Source organism: Calonectris borealis, chromosome 3 (assembly GCF_964195595.1).
Source record: "Calonectris borealis chromosome 3, bCalBor7.hap1.2, whole genome shotgun sequence".
NCBI lineage: Eukaryota > Metazoa > Chordata > Aves > Procellariiformes > Procellariidae > Calonectris > Calonectris borealis.
The window spans coordinates 127,920,123-127,938,944 of record NC_134314.1 but is presented as its reverse complement, the minus strand read 5'-3'; the positions used below and the strand labels follow the sequence as shown (position 1 = coordinate 127,938,944).

Genomic DNA, 18,822 nt, shown 5'->3' with positions numbered 1-18,822 from the left:
TCCCTCGTACATCAGCATTTGGACCAAATACGGAAGGCGCTGTAGCTTCTGAGCACTCATTTGGCCGCTGTGTTTCTGTATAGCATGGCTCGCTGCAATTTCCATCAGAAATCCAAGCTCATCCGTTACCAGGCCTGCATTTAATCTAGCAGGATTTAGACAAATTCCACCGCGCTATTTAAATATTAATTAAGATTTCTCACCCGGCGCATCCTGCGTATCCTTTCAAACAGCTTTCATCCCTCCAAATCTGGGAGACGTTTTCCGAGTAGGTTTATGGCAAACAGGGAGGGGCTGGCCGGCGCCGGGGGATGAAGGGCAGCCTGGCTGCCTCGCCACCCCCAGACCCCTCGAGAGCCGAGGAGTCGGGCGAAGCCCTCGCTGCGGGGACCGGACCAGGGCAGGGGGTAACGAGCTGAATTACTCCCCTCTCTGTCCTTAGCTCCCTAGGTTAAAAGCTTGGTCCAGTCTTGGGTGATCTGGGATTAAGGGGTTCCTTCCGACTGCTGGAGCTGAGATAAATCCAGCTCTTTGCTCTCGCTGCTCTGCTGCCTGGCGTGGCCAAGCACGCATACCCACTCAGCCATCCGCTTGCAGGGTTATTCTTCTTGCTTTATGTTTATTAAATACACCTGTAGGCGTAAGCCTTGCAAATCCACAGGGTTCCAGTGACATAAGGGTCGCCCCCTGCTCAGTGCCATGCCTCTGCCCCTTCCCCGCTTTGTCAGGTGGTTTTTCTGGATGCTTTATTCAGCATCAGCCCTCCATGGACCAACCCGAATATTTATGCCAATAAAGCCAAGGTTTGAGCACGGAGAGAGAACTTGGGCACAAAACCCCACGCTTTGATGAAAGCCTAACTTAAGGGTAAGAGCACGGGCCGAACCCGACAGCCCTGAGCGAGTGGGGCTTGGGGAAGGGGAAGAGGGGATGCAGACGGGGCATCCCCCCGCCCAGCCAGCGGCCGTGCCCCGAGCCGGGCTGTGCCTCCCGCAGCCCGTGCCACGTCTCCCAGCCCGCGGGGAGGACGTGAGAGGCATTCGGATGGAGCAGTGGGCTGAAAAGCTGGGTCAGACGGGGCGCAGCGAGCCGACCCTGGCCAGTGCTCGCTCCGAGACGTGTCCTGTGTACCTTGGCCACGGCCCCAGCCCAAATTGGCAGCCGAACCCAGGCTGTGTCCCCCCTCTGCAACAGCTTGCAAGGGGGGGGTCCAGGATGATGGAGTTTTGGGGACACCCCTGCAGCCCTGGGGTTGTCCCCCAACCCATGCACCCCACACCGGCAGCTCCCCCATCCCCGGGCTCCCGCAGAGGTGTGAATATTTGGAGGAGCAGACACAGGGGCATTGAGCGGGGCTGTGAAACGCAGCAGTGTCTGCCACGCTCCCGGCACCGCCGCGCTGCCAGCGTCCAGGAGCTGCCGGGACACCAGCCAGGGCAGGAATAAGTAACACCACTGTGGTTCCCCAGACCGTGTAAACAAATACCTGCTCAACCCAGCTCCCCGCCCGAGCCCTGCCGCTGACATTGGGGGACACACAGAGCCCCGACCCCCACCTCTCCCTATGAGCAGAGATAATGCCACCTCCTCACCCACCTGGGAGCAAAAAGGCATTCAGGTGTTGTATACCATCCAGGTATTCTGGGGATAAAACAGCAGCAAAGCACCCTGGAAGGCATCAGCGACCAGGCAGGACCCACACAGGTAATACACCACGCACCGACGGCAGGAGCGGGGGTCTCGGTGTGCACACATGAACAGAAACACCGCCAACCTTCCAAGCTTCATCCAGGCCCCCCCTCCCTTTTTTTTTTTTTTGAGTTATTCACATTCTAAATGCCCAGACTGCAATAAAGGCCTTTTTCCCTTATTTGTATGGGGATGCACATGTTGAGGACTCCCTGAAATATTTCTCCAGCAGCAAGGGGGCTTTTAAAGTACATGGAGTTTCTTTTTGTTAATGCCTTTATTCACCAAAAACAGTCATTTTCCTGATTTTTTCCCCATGAGGTAGCAGAAACCCCAAAGTAAGAGGGGCAGAAGTTTGGAGAGTTTGAAGATGGAAAACACAAAGGCAGCAGCTGTGCTGAAGAATCCGCAGGGTACTGCCCATTAACTGAGCTGGTCAAAAACCTCCAGCCAGTTACATTTTGGCCAGAAAACTGTTCCTAATCAAAGGTGCAGTTTTAGCACATCTCCAACAATAGTATTTTAGAAGGGGAAAAGAAGTTTTAAAATTGTCAGTACCTGCTTGTTTGGTGTTTTGGAAGGGTCCTATCCTGGTGCCTTTTAAATAAGTTTTTTCTTAAATAAGTTTTCCTTACTGGAAATGACTTTCTGCTTTGAGATTGCAAGCGATGTTAAAAACCCCTAAAGCATAAAAATAAAGTAACAGGAAAGCGCCAAACCCAAGCGTTGGCAGGAGCCAGGCCGCTGCGCGGCTCGCAGGTGCTACGGGGCTTCTGCCCTGCAAACCAACCTGCCGGCAAAGCGCGCCGGTGGGCTTTCAAATGCGCGGCAGCCTTAATAACCGTGGTTATTGCCTATGGGGAAATTCCCTTCGAAAGCCGCGATACGCCTCCAGCTAGCTCCCCTGGCTGCGGTTTGCCAGCCAGGGCTAGAAACGCGTCCCGAAGCCCCCCAGACCCCGGGGCGGCGGGGAGGGGGGGGCTGGTTTCCAGGCAGAGCTAACAGGAGAGGGCAGCAGAGATTCACGTTTCGGGCTCTGCACCAGCCGGCCGCCGCAGGGCAGCCTGGCAAAGCGCTGGGAACGCCCGGGGGATGCGGCTCCATCACCCCTAGCCCCCGCGTTTGCACGCCGGGGACACGGACGGACCATCCTCGGGGTGCAGACCCCCACTGCCAGGTTGCACCGCGGGCGGCTGCCCCTCAAAACCAGGCACAGCTACCAAAGGGGGGCTTGAATGCGTGGGGCTGCTCTTCGCAGGGGCAGCCACTTAGTCACGGGGAGACCACAAAGCTTTCCCTGATGCAGGCTGTCCCCAGGAGGTGACATCAGGCCCAGGGAAGTCCCAAGCCGACAAAAAGTCCTGTCTGAAGCAATTCCAGCCGCCCGGCACTGAGGGTTTACTGGAAGAGGGGGGCTGCACCACGCTCATTTTGCAAACAGTTGGTGCCAACTAAAGTGTCACCTCCTCTGGCTCTTTGTCACCAGCCCTTGAGACCATGCAAGTGGGCAGCAAAGGTCGGTTAGCTGCATCAGCCAAACCTGGCTTAGCAAAGCCCGCCGGCAGAAGCTGGGCAGGGTTTTGCAGCAGCAGCCCATGCACAGCAGGCAGAGGCAGCAGCTTCCCCAGCCAGTGATTAAATGTGATAAGCAGCACGAGCAGCAGTTGCTGCATCTCTCCCCTCACTTCATCAGCCATGTGGCTCCACTCAGCACCCTCTTCATCTGGCACAGTCACAGGGAACGCAGCAGGTTTTGGAGAGAAAGCACAGAAGCATAGCGTGGCGGCTAATAAGAGCAAGCAGTGGCTGTCTGTAGGAGACCCGCGTTTCCATAACGATCCTGAAAGCATTTTTCTCTGCCCATGAAATACCATATCAGCAACAAAAGAGCAAGGTGAAGCCAGCCTTGCTTGTGCCCCAGGCTCCCACGGAGGAAGGGACGGCACTGTCCCACCCTCAGCGTTTATCAGGCAGGGGATGGAAAAGCTTTGGGAGACTCCGAGCTCTGCCAAGGACAGGTATGAAACAAAAGCCCGAGCTGCAGCTGGCAGAAGGCAAAGGGGCTCCATTGCAATGGCAGCACTGCACCGGTTTGCAATGGCTTCATCAGCAGTATGTCTAGATATGCAAAGCAAAGGCCAGATCCTTCCTCCTGTTAGGAAACAAGCCCCTAGCCTGAAAGCAAAAGGATTTCTCCAAGGTCACATAGGATTTCTCTGCAACAGAGCAGAGCCCCCGAGGCTCAGGGCAGTGCTTCATAGCACAGGCCACACAGCTCTCCAGGGCTCTTTAGCAGAAACTGCTGGGGCAACAAACACAGAACAAAGCAAGCCGGCACTGCAAATGCACTTCAGCAAGGTGAGGACAGAAGCACCCAGCAGCTTTTCCCCACAGCACCCACCACGCTCCCCACACAGCCCACCATGTCCCTGCTCTCACAGGGCCAGTTAAACCAGCCTGAGCTTCAAGCCAAGGAGTGACACGCTATCCCTTATCTGCTGGAGCTGCTCCCTGGGTGCACTTAGAGTCCAGTCAGCAGAGATTTGTAACAGCAAAAGAGTACAGCCAGCCTCCTGCACCCCTCAGCCCTGCCAAGCAATCACACCCAGCCCCACAAGCCTCCCCCAGCACTTACCTCCACCAAGAAGGCTCTCATCCCACAGGGAAGGGCCCTTTGCACCCTTTAAATGGGAGTTCACCCTGACAAAAACCACCTGAGGAGTCCTCGTTTGGCGGTTAATGAATCCCCCGGTTGTGCCATGCCCTCAGCATCCACAGGCTCCCCTGCTCTTTTCCCACCTGGGGCCGAAAACGCGGGCTAAGGAGGGCTAAACCAGCCCGTTTCCTAACGCTGGGACAGAGGGAAAACCATACACCGCCTGAAAACAGGGTCTCCCTTTGCAACTCCCTCAGGACTATTTCCTTGCAATTTGTTGACTTCAGAGGTTTCCTACAAATGTCGGATGCTGCAGATCTTAAAAACCCCCGAAGTGGTGAGCCCGAGGTCCATGGCTCACCCGGGACTTGCAGCATCCCCGCGCTCCCAGGGGTGCACGCGAGCAAATCCAGGTTTTCCCTTTGCACCGAAGCGGGCCGGGGCAGCTGGGTCTGTGTGCAGCGGGGCAGCTCCCCGAGGGGGGGGTTCGGGGGAATTTAAAGATTAAGCTCAAGGATGTTTCTATGAAGCGGGTAGAAAGCGGAAGTTTCCAGAGCATCGCAAAATGGGGACAGATTTTCTTCTCCCTGCCCAATCCTGATTCTAATAATATTATCATTATGCAGTAATACCTCCAAAAAAAACCCCCTAACCCTTAATTCTTGTGAATTAGGAAGAACTGAGGCAATTTCTCAGTGCTGCTAGAGGCAGCGGTACCGTAGAGAGGGAGACCCTACAGAGGTTATTCCCTAAAAAACAACGAGGGGGAGGTGTGCCAGCTGGGGGGGCTGGGAAGGGTGCCAGTGATGGGGAGCGGCCCCAGCAAGGGGCTCGGCATCCCCGTCCCGCAGCGGCGCGTGCCCCGGAGGGGACAGAAAGGAGGGGATGTGACGGGGGGGGGGGGTCACATCGCGGTCCCGGGAACTGCGCTGGCAGCGGAGCCAATGCGACGTGTTTGCGCCAGGATGTTTTACTTATGAGACACATCTTACTGACTGCCAGGAACTGGTCTGATTCAGCTGAAATTTTTCAGGCTTTTTGATAAGTCAAACTATTTGGGAGGGAGGGCTGCCCTGGGGCCCGGCCAGTTCCCCCCCTCCCTCCAGCGAGAGGAAGGTACTTCGCCCTGTTTAGCAAATCCAGCATTTTTTTCGGTCATTGAACCCTGGGTTTGTTTTCTTTCCAGTTTGGCTGAGAAGGCGTAAATGAAATCTGAAATACAAGCAGGGTTTTTTTTTTTTCTTCTTTTTTTTTGACACAAAATAACTCGTGTTACTTTTCTGCTACCCTTAGGTTCAAACCCTCCTCCCACAAACGTGGATGATCTGGGAGAAGTCCGAGTCCCCCCGGCAAGCCCCGCGTGGGGCGGCAGGCTGGGGGTTTGCTGCGATCCCCCACCTGAAAGGGGGGATGTGATTTTCCGTGGTCCCTCCAGCGCTGGCGGAGACGGACGGGCAGGGCAAAGACACGTTCGCTTCATTCTTCCGAGCTGAAGGGACGTTAAAATGAACTCAGACCGCCTGTCAGAATTAGCGTTTCAGGATGAGGTCATACCAATCAGTAGGGCTTATGTATTTCTCTGTAATTCTGGGCAAACTCAGCATGAAAAGAAAGAAATTGGATCCGCTGCCGAGGAAAACATGGGAAGGGTGAGGACATGAGCACGACAGGGACAGCTCTAGGAAATGCTTTTGCAAACAGTTTATTCACTTAAAAACGTGTGTGTTGGCCCACAGCAAAGCATTAGTGAAATTCAGGTCCTGGTGGCACTTCAGTGCCAAGGAAGACTTTATGACCTGGACTTTGAGGCTTTTAACAGGGCACACATCAGCCTGGGCACCGCCTGGTTTGGCAGACCCTCCCTGGCTTTTCTTTGCAGCCACGAAAGGTAGAGACTCACGTTTTATTACCATGCTCTCGCAGGGAAGCTGGGGTGCTGGCGCGCGGCTGGAAGGAGAGGAGCAGCTCCTGGCTCCTGTCCTCGGGCACGAGCCCCGCGCTGAGAACTGCGGCTCCGCAGGAGGAGCAGGGGCTGCCGGGCTTGGGAACCTGCTGAAGCCAAAGATGCCCATAGCACAGGCTGGTACCAAAGCAGTTATTCCGGGGTCATTCCCTGGCTACTTATTTTAGGGAATTTTCCCAATGTTAGGAAACATCTTCAGGGCTGCCCAGATAAACGCATTCCCAGCTGATTCAGGGAAAGGACAAATGCTCCCTCGGCTCCATCCCAAAGCGATGAATTACCCCCCAGCTCCGGTTCCCCGCAGGCAGCAGCGCTCCAGCTGTGCTGTGTTCGATGCTCCAACGCTGCTTCACGGCAAGGAATCACGGCGAGCATCCTTCCCCCTTCACGGACCGCCCAGACGCAGAGCATCGCTTTAAAGAGAAGTCGCAAGGTGGTACCGAGGTGCTCTGAACCAGCCGTGGCATCTGACGGTGCTTGTGGGGAAGGTCGGACTCTGCTTGGGACAGCGAGAGAAGCAGAGCTCGGCGGAGGAAATCCCCAGTTTTCCCAGCAAAAGCAGGTCGTTATCTTCATGGGCTGCTGTCATTCCTAAAATGACATCCCTGAAGGCAGGGGGGAAATCTGGCTCCGCGGGGTCAGGGTGCGAGCAGCCAGCCCGAAAACAGCTCTCGTGCAAGGCGATCGCAATATTCCGGTGGCTCAGATAAGGGCTGGGGCCACACCGGGCGGAGGTGCAGGGCTCGGCCGCACGCTTGCGCAGCCCCTGCGATGCTCGAGGATGGCTGTGCAGGGGTGATGCCCCGCTGCGGGAGCAAAGCCTTGCATTGAGCTGCAGCTCCGGGGAGCAAATAAGCCTGGGCCTCTTTAAACAAGGAAGATAAAAGAATAATTGAATAATTTTAAAATTTATTTAGTCCATTTTTCCACATTTTTTTACACTCTTTTTTCCTACCAGCAAGTCCTCGCTGCTTCCTAAAGCATGAAGCAGGGAATAAAGCAGCTACCGTTGGATGGACCCAGCATCGATGGAGAACCAGGCACCCGAAATCCCCGCACCCTCTGTCTCGCTGCCCTTCCCTTCGTGCAGAAAGGTGCCAGAGGGGAAGAAGGAAGGCAGCGGGCTGGGGTTTAGCTGGCTCCAGCACTCAGCACAAATTAATAGCAGACCAACTGCAGGGAGGCACAATTTTGTAGTAATTTATTTTGTTTTAAGGGCCTAATAACTTCCAGCTGGTGATTTGTAAATGAACTGGCTCCTCACAAAAACCTGACATGAAGCATTCGACACCGAACCCTGTTTTGCTAAGCTGGGAATTTAACGCTTGCGTCTCAGCAGAGGGAAGGGAAACGCAGCGGGGAGACCAGAGGAAGCGAGAAATGTCTTTCCAACACGTATTAACGAACCTATTAAGGATGGGGAGTAGTTGAGCGTGTCTGCATCCAGCCCATGGACCTCGGCGCTGATGGACCCGGTGTCATTACCAGTTACACCCCAATGCGTTGCCCGTGGCCAGCGCAATGGAGGAGACCTCTGCATACCAGCAGACACCTCCACGGTGCTGAATTGCCACGGCTGCTGCGACCAGGGCGCTCAAACCCCCTGCAGAACGCAGCAGCCCCCCGAGGCACGCCGTTCACACGCTGCGGGAGAGGGGAGCTGCGGGATCCAGCGGGAACTCCATCTTGCTCGGGTCGCTCGGGCTCAGCACTGTTGCGTCTCTCCAGCGATACCATCGGTTGTCTGGGCTGGAGCATCACTGGGCAAGCACAGCCCCATCCGCAGGGATGCAGAGTGTGGCCGATGCTGACAGAGGGGAGAGCTGTGCTCCCCAGGAAACTTATAGCATTGAAAATAAAGCCGCCTTTGTTATTGCAGGGGAGGGGCAGAGAGAAATAACAATTTTCTCCTAAAACTCGCGTCTCAGTAAGAAGCGCAGTGGTATGGATGTGCTCAGTTAACCCCTGCAGCAGAAACACTTGCAGCGAGGATGAAATATTGGCCCCTCTGACAAAAAGAGACTTCTCCTGTGCACGAAACGCCAGAGAGCATCCCAACATCTAATACTTGCTCTGGAATTTGGGTGGTTTTCTGAAAAAGCAAGGTTGCAGGAAATTGCGAAGCAAAAAACAAGCCCTGCATCCAGTGCGGGGAGCGGGCAGTGGGATGCTGGCAGTGGGGTTCTTTGCGGGTGCAGGCAGCGGGATGCCAGCAGTGCAGCTCTCCACCCCTTCTCCACCCGCAGTAGCCTGGGTGCCCTGGCAGACCCCCTGACCGTGTCGGAAAGGGCTGGGGTGGGGTTGCGGGGACCTGCCCTGGATGCAGGAGGCCACGCCAATCTGGGGCAACCCACCTTCATCCCCAGCCCTGCTCATTGTTTCCCTGAAGGTTCCCAGTCCTGGAATTTCCTTTAAAGGTGCAAAACAATATCAGGAAAATCAGATTTTCTTTTTTTTTTTTTTCTTTCCTAAAAAGCTGATGGCGGCCCCCCTCCCTGACGTGCAATAACATCCTCTGCCATCCAGGCTCCCTGTCCCCCACCACTCGCCCCGGCAGACCGTAGATCGCTCATGGCCGGAGCGACCCGGGATTCCTCCCCGCTCCCCGTGCCAAGCCTTCCCCCCCCGGCTGCTGCAGGCAGCTGCCCGCATCGCGCCCTGGGCAGCCGGGCCATCTGGCAGGCAGGGGTTTGCGCCTCCTTCTCCTCCCGTTTCGCAATACTTGGCAGCTCGGAGGGGCCCGTCCCAACCCGTGCTCTTTGCGAGCACGAGGCTTTGCTGAGCTGCTTGCAACCCGCAGCGCAACGTGAATATCAGCGTTTTGCTTCTCAAATCACCTCCAGATTAAAGCCGAGACCTCCCCTCCCATGGAGAAAGATGAGCTGCTGGTGAGACTACGCTCCTGAGCGGTACCCGATTTCCATCCCTTACACTTTTGCTCACGTACATGACCCCATGAAACCACAGGAGATGTTTAGCACCTACTGTTGGCCCAGAGTTTAATTTCTGTGGTTTAAAGGACTTCTTCCAGGCTCCCGACACACTGTCTCGCCGCTTGTCCTACTCCGCTCCCCCACATTTCTGTATGTCAGCTCCTGCGGTGTTCGGGTATCTCCTCCCAGCGAGGGTGCTCAGAGCCCCCCGCCTCCAGGCCCCTCCGAAATTAAAATTGCCATTCATAAATGGGAAGCATTTGAGGCAATACATTAAGCCCTCTGATGCTCGATTTAAATTTGAGAACGACTTTAGCTTCCAGCCAGACTAAAGCCCCTGAAACTCAGGGCATCAACAGGCAAAGGTATTTTCAGTGGCTTTTCTTTTCAGAGGCCCCACCTCCTATGAAAGTGAGGCTTTTTCAGAGTAAAAGGCTTTTTTTTTCTGAAAAAGCGACTTTTCTTCTACATTTTTCCTCCGAGCTGTTAACAGGTGTCATTAGAAAGTGCCGGATTTCCTTTTGGTACCTCACTCAAACAGTTATTCAGATCAGGAGCAGCACTGACACAAGATTCGGGGTTCCCCACAACCAAAACCCAAGCCGCGATGAAGATAATATCTTGACAATGTTTTCAGCGCAGACGCTGGGGCGGGAAGGCGGGTGCCCACAAAACGTGCTGCCCCCGGGCAGGGACCCCCCAGCACCCCCCTCCCAGCCTGCGTAGCCCGTACGGACAGGGCAAAACCTCCCCTTTTCAAGCTGGCGTGCTCGGGATAAACCTCCGACCTGTGTCCCCGGCCCGATTTCCTGAGATAACCCAGAGAAAAAAAAAATAAAGATCCTTTTCTCGCTGCAGAGGCCGGCTCTCCCAGGGCCGGGGGAGCCGGGGACGATGCTATCGGCACCTCCCGGCCCCTCCGCCCGCCGCGAACAAAGGCAGGATGTGGCGTCTGTCATCTCGCAGCTTTCGGGGTGGGGGGGACCCTGCCCGGGCGCTCCCCGAGTGTTTAGGCACCAGCAGCCGCCCATCTCCCTGCCCGGCCGCTCCCATAGCATCGCCGGCTCGGGAGGAAAGGGGGGGGGAAAGGCTGCAGGCACGAAGGCTGCCTTGCTGCTGCCCAAACTATCAGGCAGGGACCGGGCTGCCTTTCCCAGCCCCCCTGAAAATGCATCCCCACCTCCTGATGGACTCAGAGGGATGCCCCGGAGCTCAGCGTCGAGCCGGTGTCTCCTTCTCCCACCTTTCCCACCTTTCCCTGCCCGGTTATCCCGGCAGCCAGCTTGCAGAGGCTTTCTGGGAAGGCTGCAGGCAAAGCTCTGCCTGCTGCCTGCCTCTGCCCCTGCTTGCCGCTCCCCGGCCAGGCTGCAGACCCCGGGGCTAAGACGCGGCTCCATCCATAAAAGCCAAAACCGTATTTAAGATCCGAAGGTCTTCCCGCGGCGCTGCGGGATGTGCGGCAGGTCGGGGGCTCGCAGGTCCCCGCGGGGCCGGGGGGAAGGGGCCGGGAGGGAAGGAGCCGGGTGCTGGCAGCGGGGCGGCCGGGAGGAGCATCCCATCCGGCGGCTCAGCCCTGCGCCCGAAGGGAAGGGTGGGGGTGACATCCTCCCGGGAGGGGGACAACCGTAACTCACCCGCTGCCGATCTAGCAGACTTCTGCGAACAAACGTGTCCAAAAAGCTATTGCAACCCCCCCTACCCTCCCGGGGTCTGACCTTTCCCTGCTCGAGGGACCCAAGCGCTGCAGGCACCTCGGGACGCAATGGAAAGCGTGGCGGGAAAATCATCCCGTCCCTGGGGGTACCAAAATGCGGGGTCAGGAATCAGTTTTATTCGCTGTACCTGGGAAATTAAGCAGGTTTTTTGGGACCCCGATAACGCTTCCTTCCCTGGTGTTGCATAAGACATGTTACTCTGCACAGCATCTTTTGGGGGACTCGGGTCTGCCTTTGCAACCCAGTGGGTCCCTGCCCCAGGACCAGAAAAAAACCTATCAGAATGTTTGCAGCAAGCAGCCCAGCAAGGGCTGCGGGGGGACCTCATGGAGCGGGAGGTTTTCATGCACAGGGGAGGTTTTGCTTACTTTGAAAAAGCTCTGGTTTTGCAATGAGGTTGCTGGAAAGAAAGGATTTTTTATGAAAATGCAAGAGCTGCCACTGGACGTGCGAGGCGTTTGTTTGCATTATTAAGGAGAAGGCAGGAGAGAGGCAGCACCCCACCAGCCACAGCCACCCCAGCTCAGTCCTGCCCTGGGCCAGGATGGGGCTCCCAAAGGGCGCGGGCTGTTCCCGGGGTGGCACAGCTCCCCGAGCCCCCCCGCCGAGCTCTGCTTTCCGTAACAAAGGATACGTGTGCTCTGCCAGGAAATCCCCAGCCCTGCAGAAGCCGGCCACATCTCTGCGAACCCTCTTGTCGTTTGTGTGAAACGTGGGTTTTCTCACAAAGACGATTTGTAGGAGTGGCCGTGTGCCGCAGGAGAGCAGAAGACCCCTACCACGTCGGGTGAGGTCCTCTCCTCTGGCAACGGAGCTGGGCTGAATTTTCCAGCAAACATTTTTTAAGTGTGAGAAAGACAGCCGTAACGGCCTTCAGCGCAGAGCCTGCTGCGAATTCCTGGGTTTTTTTCATTGCTTTTACTTTGTCAGAGGAAAGCGTGCGCAAAAAAATTCAAAGACAGCAGCCGCCATGTCGCGAGATGATTTTATTCACCTGTTCCCATGAAACCCCCCAAGAAAGGCTCCCCTTGCCACGCACGGATGTGTCCGGAGACATCGGAAGCCTCCCCTCCCCGCTCTCCGGGACCCAGAGGCTCTCCGTGCCGCACGGCAGACGGAGCCAGGCACCGCGGGCGTCAGGGTGTCCCCGGCCACGGACCGCAGTGCCAAGGGGGTGTCTCGTTTTTTGGAGTGCCCCTCTCCATGAAATTAGCTTTTCATTTAGCTAATTGCAAGAGAGAGCTTTCCGGGAAAAATGTAAAAAGAATACCACTTAAAATGTCAAATTCCAAACGCCTGGGTGGGGAGGACGCCTCGCCCCTGACTTCAAAGGGCAGTGGGTGATGCTCCTCCTATGGGCACTTTGAAGTTGGGGAAAAACTTGGGTTTTTCTGATGCTGCTCTTTGCCTTGAGCTGCTGGTTCTCACAACCCGGCTGTGAAGCATCTCACGTCTCTGTAAGGGCCAGCGCTTTTCAGGAGGAGCCTTGTCTTACCCTGTACCATCGCGCAAGCAGAAGCCCAGAACCTGTGTTTGAGTTTCACTGCTTTCAGCTCCCTTCCTGGTAACTCTTTTTGGAAGCAATCGTTGAAGAGGACACATATTTGCCCGAGGGGAAGGGTGGGATGTGCAGTGCCATGGCCGCTCCTGCACCAAACTGGAAGCAGCAAAATCCTGTAATATGATTTAAGGCATTTTAAATCTCTCTCCCTTCTGTGCTTGACTATTCTGCTCCAGTGGTAATGGTATTATCTCATTTTGTGATTTTTTTTAAATTGAAATTGTGAAATAAATTGAAATTTTTAAATTGAAATTTAATTGAAATCCCTTAAACAGTAGGGTATTTTAGACATATTTTTCCTTCCGATCAGAAAGGTGCACAAACCGAAGTGGGATGACCGCTGCTCGCCAGCCCCGCTGGCAATCGCTGCCGTCTGCCACGCTGCTGTTACGGCATGAGGGTGCAACAGGCCCTCGGCGGGGTCTTCTGCTGAGCCGTCCCCTTAGGAGATCGCTCTTATTTCAGGAACCCTTGCAACTGGTAATTTCATAATGCTAAAATGGAAGATGGACAAGCGGGGTCAGGCACTTGAGTCTGATTTCCTGCTCCTCCTTCACAACTGCACAATATTCCAGCGGAGGTTTGGGTATGCAAAGGTGTTTGGCTTCTGCGTAACTAAACCCAGCGGGGGATGTATCTAAAGGCTGCAAAGCGAAGATGTTCAGGTTTTATATTCAAGCCTGAAAGGCTAAGAATGGAGAAAATGCGTGTTTGGCAGAGTCATTTCTGTATTAACTCAGCTCTACTGCAAGGATTAGCCTATTTTTCAGCTGAGAAGGCAGCTCCTGGACGCTGACAAAGTGGTTGCACTTTGTAACGGCAAAGTGACCCCCCCAGATCTCAAGGGCACCCCTTCAGCCCCAGCAGCCTTCCTGGGGCAGGTTTAGCCCTGCAAAGCCCTCGGCGTGTCTTTGCTTCTGGTCAGATTAGAAACCAGAAGTTGGTAATAATCAGATGAACAGCCATGGGGATCGTTAAGTGAAGGAAATGATGTGTTCCTCATCATGAAGAGTGTTTACATCAACACTGAGGTATGGAAATGGGGCTAATTCAACACAGTCTTATGTTATTGCCCACGTATATGTTCCCGCTGGATACATCTATATGGAGCTCCTCCAGACCAGCATCCCCGGTGCGAGCTTTACCTGGAGCCTGGCATGGGCTGGAGACCCCCTTTGCACCGCAGGGTAATAGCTGGGGGCTATTTTAAAGTATAGTTTTCAGACATTTTCAAATTGGAATATTTCACCTGTTCCATTTCAAAACTACAGTTTTTCTTTCAGGAAAAGATTTTTTAAAAAAAATACAGCCTAAAAGGGAAAAAAACCCCCACAGTCTGTTCTGCCCAGCACTATATTTCATTGGATTTTCATTTTGATCAGAGAAGAGCAAGGCATTTTCGTTGGCCATTTTTAACTCTTTTGGCTGTATTTCAAGGTGGTTTTTTTTGTTGCAGCCAGAGGAAAAAAAAAAAGCAATCTCCCGCTGCCTTTTGCTGGAAGACCTGGCTGGGCAGGGTGAGGCTTGGGTTTACAAACACTAAGCTGGCGGCGATTGCAGGCTGCTGTTAGAGGGAAAGCTGCCCGCGCCAGCACGTGCCTGCCGCAGCCCCCGTTAGGCGACGTTCTCCCCCTGGAGAAGGGCACGCTTGCACGCCCGGCTTTACACGGCAACAGGGTGCAGACTCTGGTGGGGGGACACTTGGCATCCAAAAAACCTATCCATGTGCCAGCTTGTCGTGTGTTTGCAATACCCTGGTAAGGGAAGGCTTCAGATTTCACCTGGCAAAGCCAATTTTTAGTACTGCAGGGTGTTGAGGTTAGGGGGTTTTTTAACCTATTTAAATACCATTTGATGCTATCTCAGGGGGGGAATGACCTCTGTTTTATTTTAAAATTAGCCACCTGGAGAACTTCACTTGGGGGAAGGCAGGTTGATTTTGCTTCTTAGGCAATTCAGTTAAAATCATTCACTCTTGGTGAAGAGTCTCTCATCTCAAATCTCTCGGCTCCGTGAGTTTTGGAAGGAAAGAAGGAGGGAGGGTAAGGGCTGGTTAGCTGGGCACGGAGGGCAGCACCAGGAGAGGGTTTAAAGCCGTTACTGCTGGTCATCCTTCCAGCCACGGGGAGCACTTTGGCTTAGAAAAACTCAGCTTTTAGAGGCACTGGGGGCAGGATCCCCTAGGAAATCACCCCAAGCAGGAGAGCTGCTCCCGAGCTGCTGGAGCGGTGCTTCCCAGGGCACTAACAAACCGTCCCGTGTCAGGGCACCCTCGGCCTCAGGAGGCTCTCGTGGCACCAGCCCCCACAAAACGTTCCCCTGCAGCCAAAGCAAGCGCTATTCATCCCTGGTTCTCCCCACCCAAAGCTTTTCCATGGAAGAACTAGTACCAGCAGCACAATGCAGGCAAAAGTCCTGCTCGCTGCGAAGGAGTTTCCTCTCTTACAGTAAAAGAGCATTTAAAAGTTTCCTGTTCCTCCTGGGAGGTGGAGGGGGTCGATGTAATCTGCAGGCGGTTTCATTGTTTTATTACACATTTTCCGGTCGCCGGCTGCAACAGGAACCCCTGGAGCACGGTGCCCCTCCTGGGCCTCCGCGGCCAGCCCGGCAGCCACCGACGCTGGGAACTTTTGTGTCATCGGAGTGTCATTTTCCCCCCAGTAAAAGACCCCACAGAGATGGCAGAGGGGAGCGGGGTGCGGAGACGGGGTGCTCCGCTCCTGGTGCCGCGGTCCTGCAGCTCTGCGTACCAGCACTTTCTGTGCTTCTCCACATCCACGATATTTAAGCCGGGATGTCAGAGCCAAAACATCTTTGCCAGCTGCGCAATTAACTATGGTCATATATTTAAGCACCAAGAAGAAAAATGCACCTGCTTTCCCATGCACGTCGAGCCTGTTCTCAGTAATATAATACATGCATTTATCTGCGGTCAGAACCCCCTCCCCGCACAAATGAGCTGATTCAGCCAGCTCGCGGCCAGCTCACAGCTCCACCCTGACTTCCCAAAACCTCCGTGACCCGGAGGCGCTCACCCAACACGGTGACTTGGGAGCATGAGACGCGGACAACCGAGAAAAAGGTCCTTTGCTCCATCTCTTGGTGACCCGGAGCGGGAGGGAGCGATGGAGTGTAGGCTTAGGGCTGCACCATCAGAAAGTCCCCAGCCCCGCAGACAACTAGAAGGGGTCCTCCCTGCCCCAGACCCGGGCTGGCACTGAGCTGAGCCACTGCCGGTGATTTTTTGATGTCCTTGATCCCTCTCACCAAAAAAAAAAACCAACCAACCCAAACACAACAGTGTCTTAAAAGAAAAAAAAAACCACACACAAAAAAAGATGCAGTCTCTGCCCTTTTTTACTCATTGCATCACAAAATTCAGCATCGACTTCGTTTTGGGGTGAGGTTTTTGGTGCATAAGGGGCCTCGGGGCCAGGCCTGGGCTGGCCCTCGCCCCGCCGCCTCCCCGTCCCCGGGGTTGGGCGGCCCGGTGCTGCGGGATGCTCCTCTCCTGCCAAGAAAGCGGGGGCCGCCGGCCAGCCGGGGGTCCCTGCCTGCACCCCCCCCCGCCTTGCAGCGGCTGGGAGGGGGGGGCTGGCGGGGGGAAAGCGGGGATGCGCGGGAGGGATGCGGGAGCGAGCGCGGGGGGCGGGCTGCCGGCAGTCGCCAGGGCAACCTGCCTCCATCTCCTGCCTTGCCCGGGCGGGGACACCCCGCCGGCCCCCGGAGGGACCCGCCGGTGCCAGGGGGGATGCGAAGGAGGGGTGCGGGGGGGGTCCGGTCCCTCCCGCCCCTGCTGCGGACTGCAGCATCCCGCCCGCCGCAGTGCCCGCAGCGCGGGGCCGGGGCGGCAGGAGGGGTCCGCGCCGGCAGAGCCCCGCAGGACGGCGTGTCCCCTCGCCGTGGGCACAGCCAGCAGAATTCCGCACGCCTGAGCGAGAAGGGGGAAGGGTACGTCTGCTGCTTTATTTTCGATTGGAAAGCGGAGAGCGTAAATGAGAAACTTGGAATTTTAAAATTTTATTTATTTATTTTTCATGGGAACGCTGATTTTCATGGCATAGGTGATGGGGGTCAGCTAGGATAGCCTGTATTCCCCTCCGGCAAGCGTGGTCTGTCTTTCACTTTAAAAGGTCCGGATCCTCCTGGTCATCTGATTCAGGTCAAGCAGGACTTTGCATTGCCAACAGCCCGCGGATCCCACCGGAGCAGCTCCCGGCGCCTGCTGCTGCCCCCCGGGAGCCAGGCGGGAGGCTCTTTCAATCCCTGGAGGATTGAGAGGTAAAATATCTCCAGCTCGGTTTCTCCATCCGTTTGCTGTCCCCGCAGGGGTTAATGAAACGGTTGAGATTTGTAGAGGTTCATTACGGCGGATGGCGGCATTGATTCCCAGGTCATGCCACCGGTTTGCCGCTGGCAGCTGAGATGCCACCCCACGCACGGTTAATGCACACCCCACGCCCGCAGCCCCTAAGACCCCAAATGGGATGCTCCGGCCTGGAGAGGGATGCTGCTGCCCTGAGGAATGACGTGAAGGTGCCCAGGCAGGGAGGGGGCTGGATGGAGGGAGCAGGGGGGCCACGGCCGGAGCTGCCCGAAGCACGCGGCCATGGCCTGAGGGGGAAGGCAGGGGAGCGTGCTTTGCATCTGCCGCGCACCGCAGCTCTCATCCCCTTCTCTCTCTGCCCGTGCCCTGCCCGCAGGCTGGCACCCATCCCCAGCGGCATCCCTTCCATGGACCACCTCCCAGCATGAACGCCGACGCTGAGCAGCTCCCGGCGGGGGCCCAGGTGGCCGGCGTGCCCCTCTGGACCGTATCCAGCTGGGCCGCCTCCGAGGTGCCCCCCAACACCAGCGCGGCGGCGGGGGAGGCTGGCCGGCAGCAGGGGCAGGCGGAGTGGGGCGGCAAGGCGGGCGAGATCGCGGGCATGGTGGTGATCCAGTGCATCTACGCCCTGGTGTGCCTGCTGGGGCTGCTGGGCAACTCCCTGGTCATCTTCGTCATCCTGCGCTACGCCAAGATGAAGACGGCCACCAACATCTACCTGCTCAACCTGGCCATCGCCGACGAACTCTTCATGCTCAGCATCCCCTTCGTGGCCACGTCGGCCGCCCTGCACCACTGGCCCTTCGGCCGGGCCCTGTGCCGCACCGTGCTGGGCGTTGACGGGCTCAACATGTTCACCAGCGTCTTCTGCTTGACCGTCCTCAGCCTGGACCGCTACATCGCCGTGGTGCACCCGCTGCGGGCAGCCACCTACCGCCGGCCTCGGGTGGCCAAGATGGTCAACGGGGGCGTGTGGCTCCTCTCCTTGCTGGTGGCCTCGCCCATCCCCATCTTTGCCGGTACGGCAACCACCCGCGATGGCCAAGCGGTGGCCTGCAACCTCCTGTGGCCGAGCCCAGCCTGGTCGGCCGCTTTTGTGGTCTACACCACCTTGCTGGGCTTCCTGCTGCCGGTGCTGGCCATGGGGCTGTGCTACCTGCTGATCGTGGGCAAGATGCGGGCGGTGGCGCAGCGGGTGGGCTGGCAGCAGCGCCGGCGCTCCGAGGGCAAGCTGACGCGCCTGGTGCTGATGGTGATCGCCATGTTCGTGGTCTGCTGGATGCCCTTCTACGTGGTACAGCTGGTCAATCTCCTGCTGCCCGGCCGCCTGGATGCCACCGTCAACAACGCCTCCCTCATCCTCAGCTACTCCAACAGTTGCGCCAACCCCATCCTCTACGGCTTCCTCTCCGAAAATTTCCGGCATTCCTTCCACGGCGTGCTGCGCCGCTGCCTCGACGCCAGCCTCTGCTGCTGCCACGCCAGGGAAGGGGCCGCCGAGGAGGAGGAGGAGGAGGAGGAAGAGCCCCTTGACTACTGCGCCGCTCCCCGGGGGGACGACAAGGGCAAGGGCTGCATGTGCCCGCCCCTGCCCTGCCAGCAGGAGCCCGTGCACCCCGAGCCCTGCTGCAAGCCCGGACCCCTCCTCACAAAGACCACCGCCTTCTAGGGTGCCCCTACGCCTCGCCGGCCCCGGGACGGGCGTCTCCAGCAGGCACGGGCAAAGGGGACCCCGGCCGGAGAGGGGGCAAACTGCCGTGCCCCGCGCCGCCGGTCCTCACTCGTGCTGTGCCGTTTGACAAAATAAAAAGCCATAAGACCGGCCCGTGATACAGTTAATTACGCCGACTGAGTAATTATTGCTGTTACCTTCGGCACCGAGGAGCCTCCGCTGGGATCAGTGGTGATGAGGATTTCAAAATGTGTTAGTGAGCAGTGACTGCAGCCACGGGGCAGGTGCCCCTCCAGAATAATAAAA

At 56.6% G+C, this 18,822-nt stretch overlaps 1 protein-coding gene across 1 annotated transcript; it reads left to right on the top strand.

The window, feature by feature from the left end:
* The first annotated feature begins 16,652 nt into the window (after window positions 1–16,652).
* SSTR4 (somatostatin receptor 4) lies at window positions 16,653–18,513 on the top strand. Its single transcript, XM_075147882.1, has 2 exons — window positions 16,653–16,805; window positions 17,229–18,513. The coding sequence occupies exon 2, from the start codon at window positions 17,269–17,271 to the stop codon at window positions 18,511–18,513; it is 1,245 nt and encodes a 414-aa protein (XP_075003983.1). The 5' UTR covers window positions 16,653–16,805; window positions 17,229–17,268.
* The last annotated feature ends 309 nt before the right edge of the window (window positions 18,514–18,822 follow it).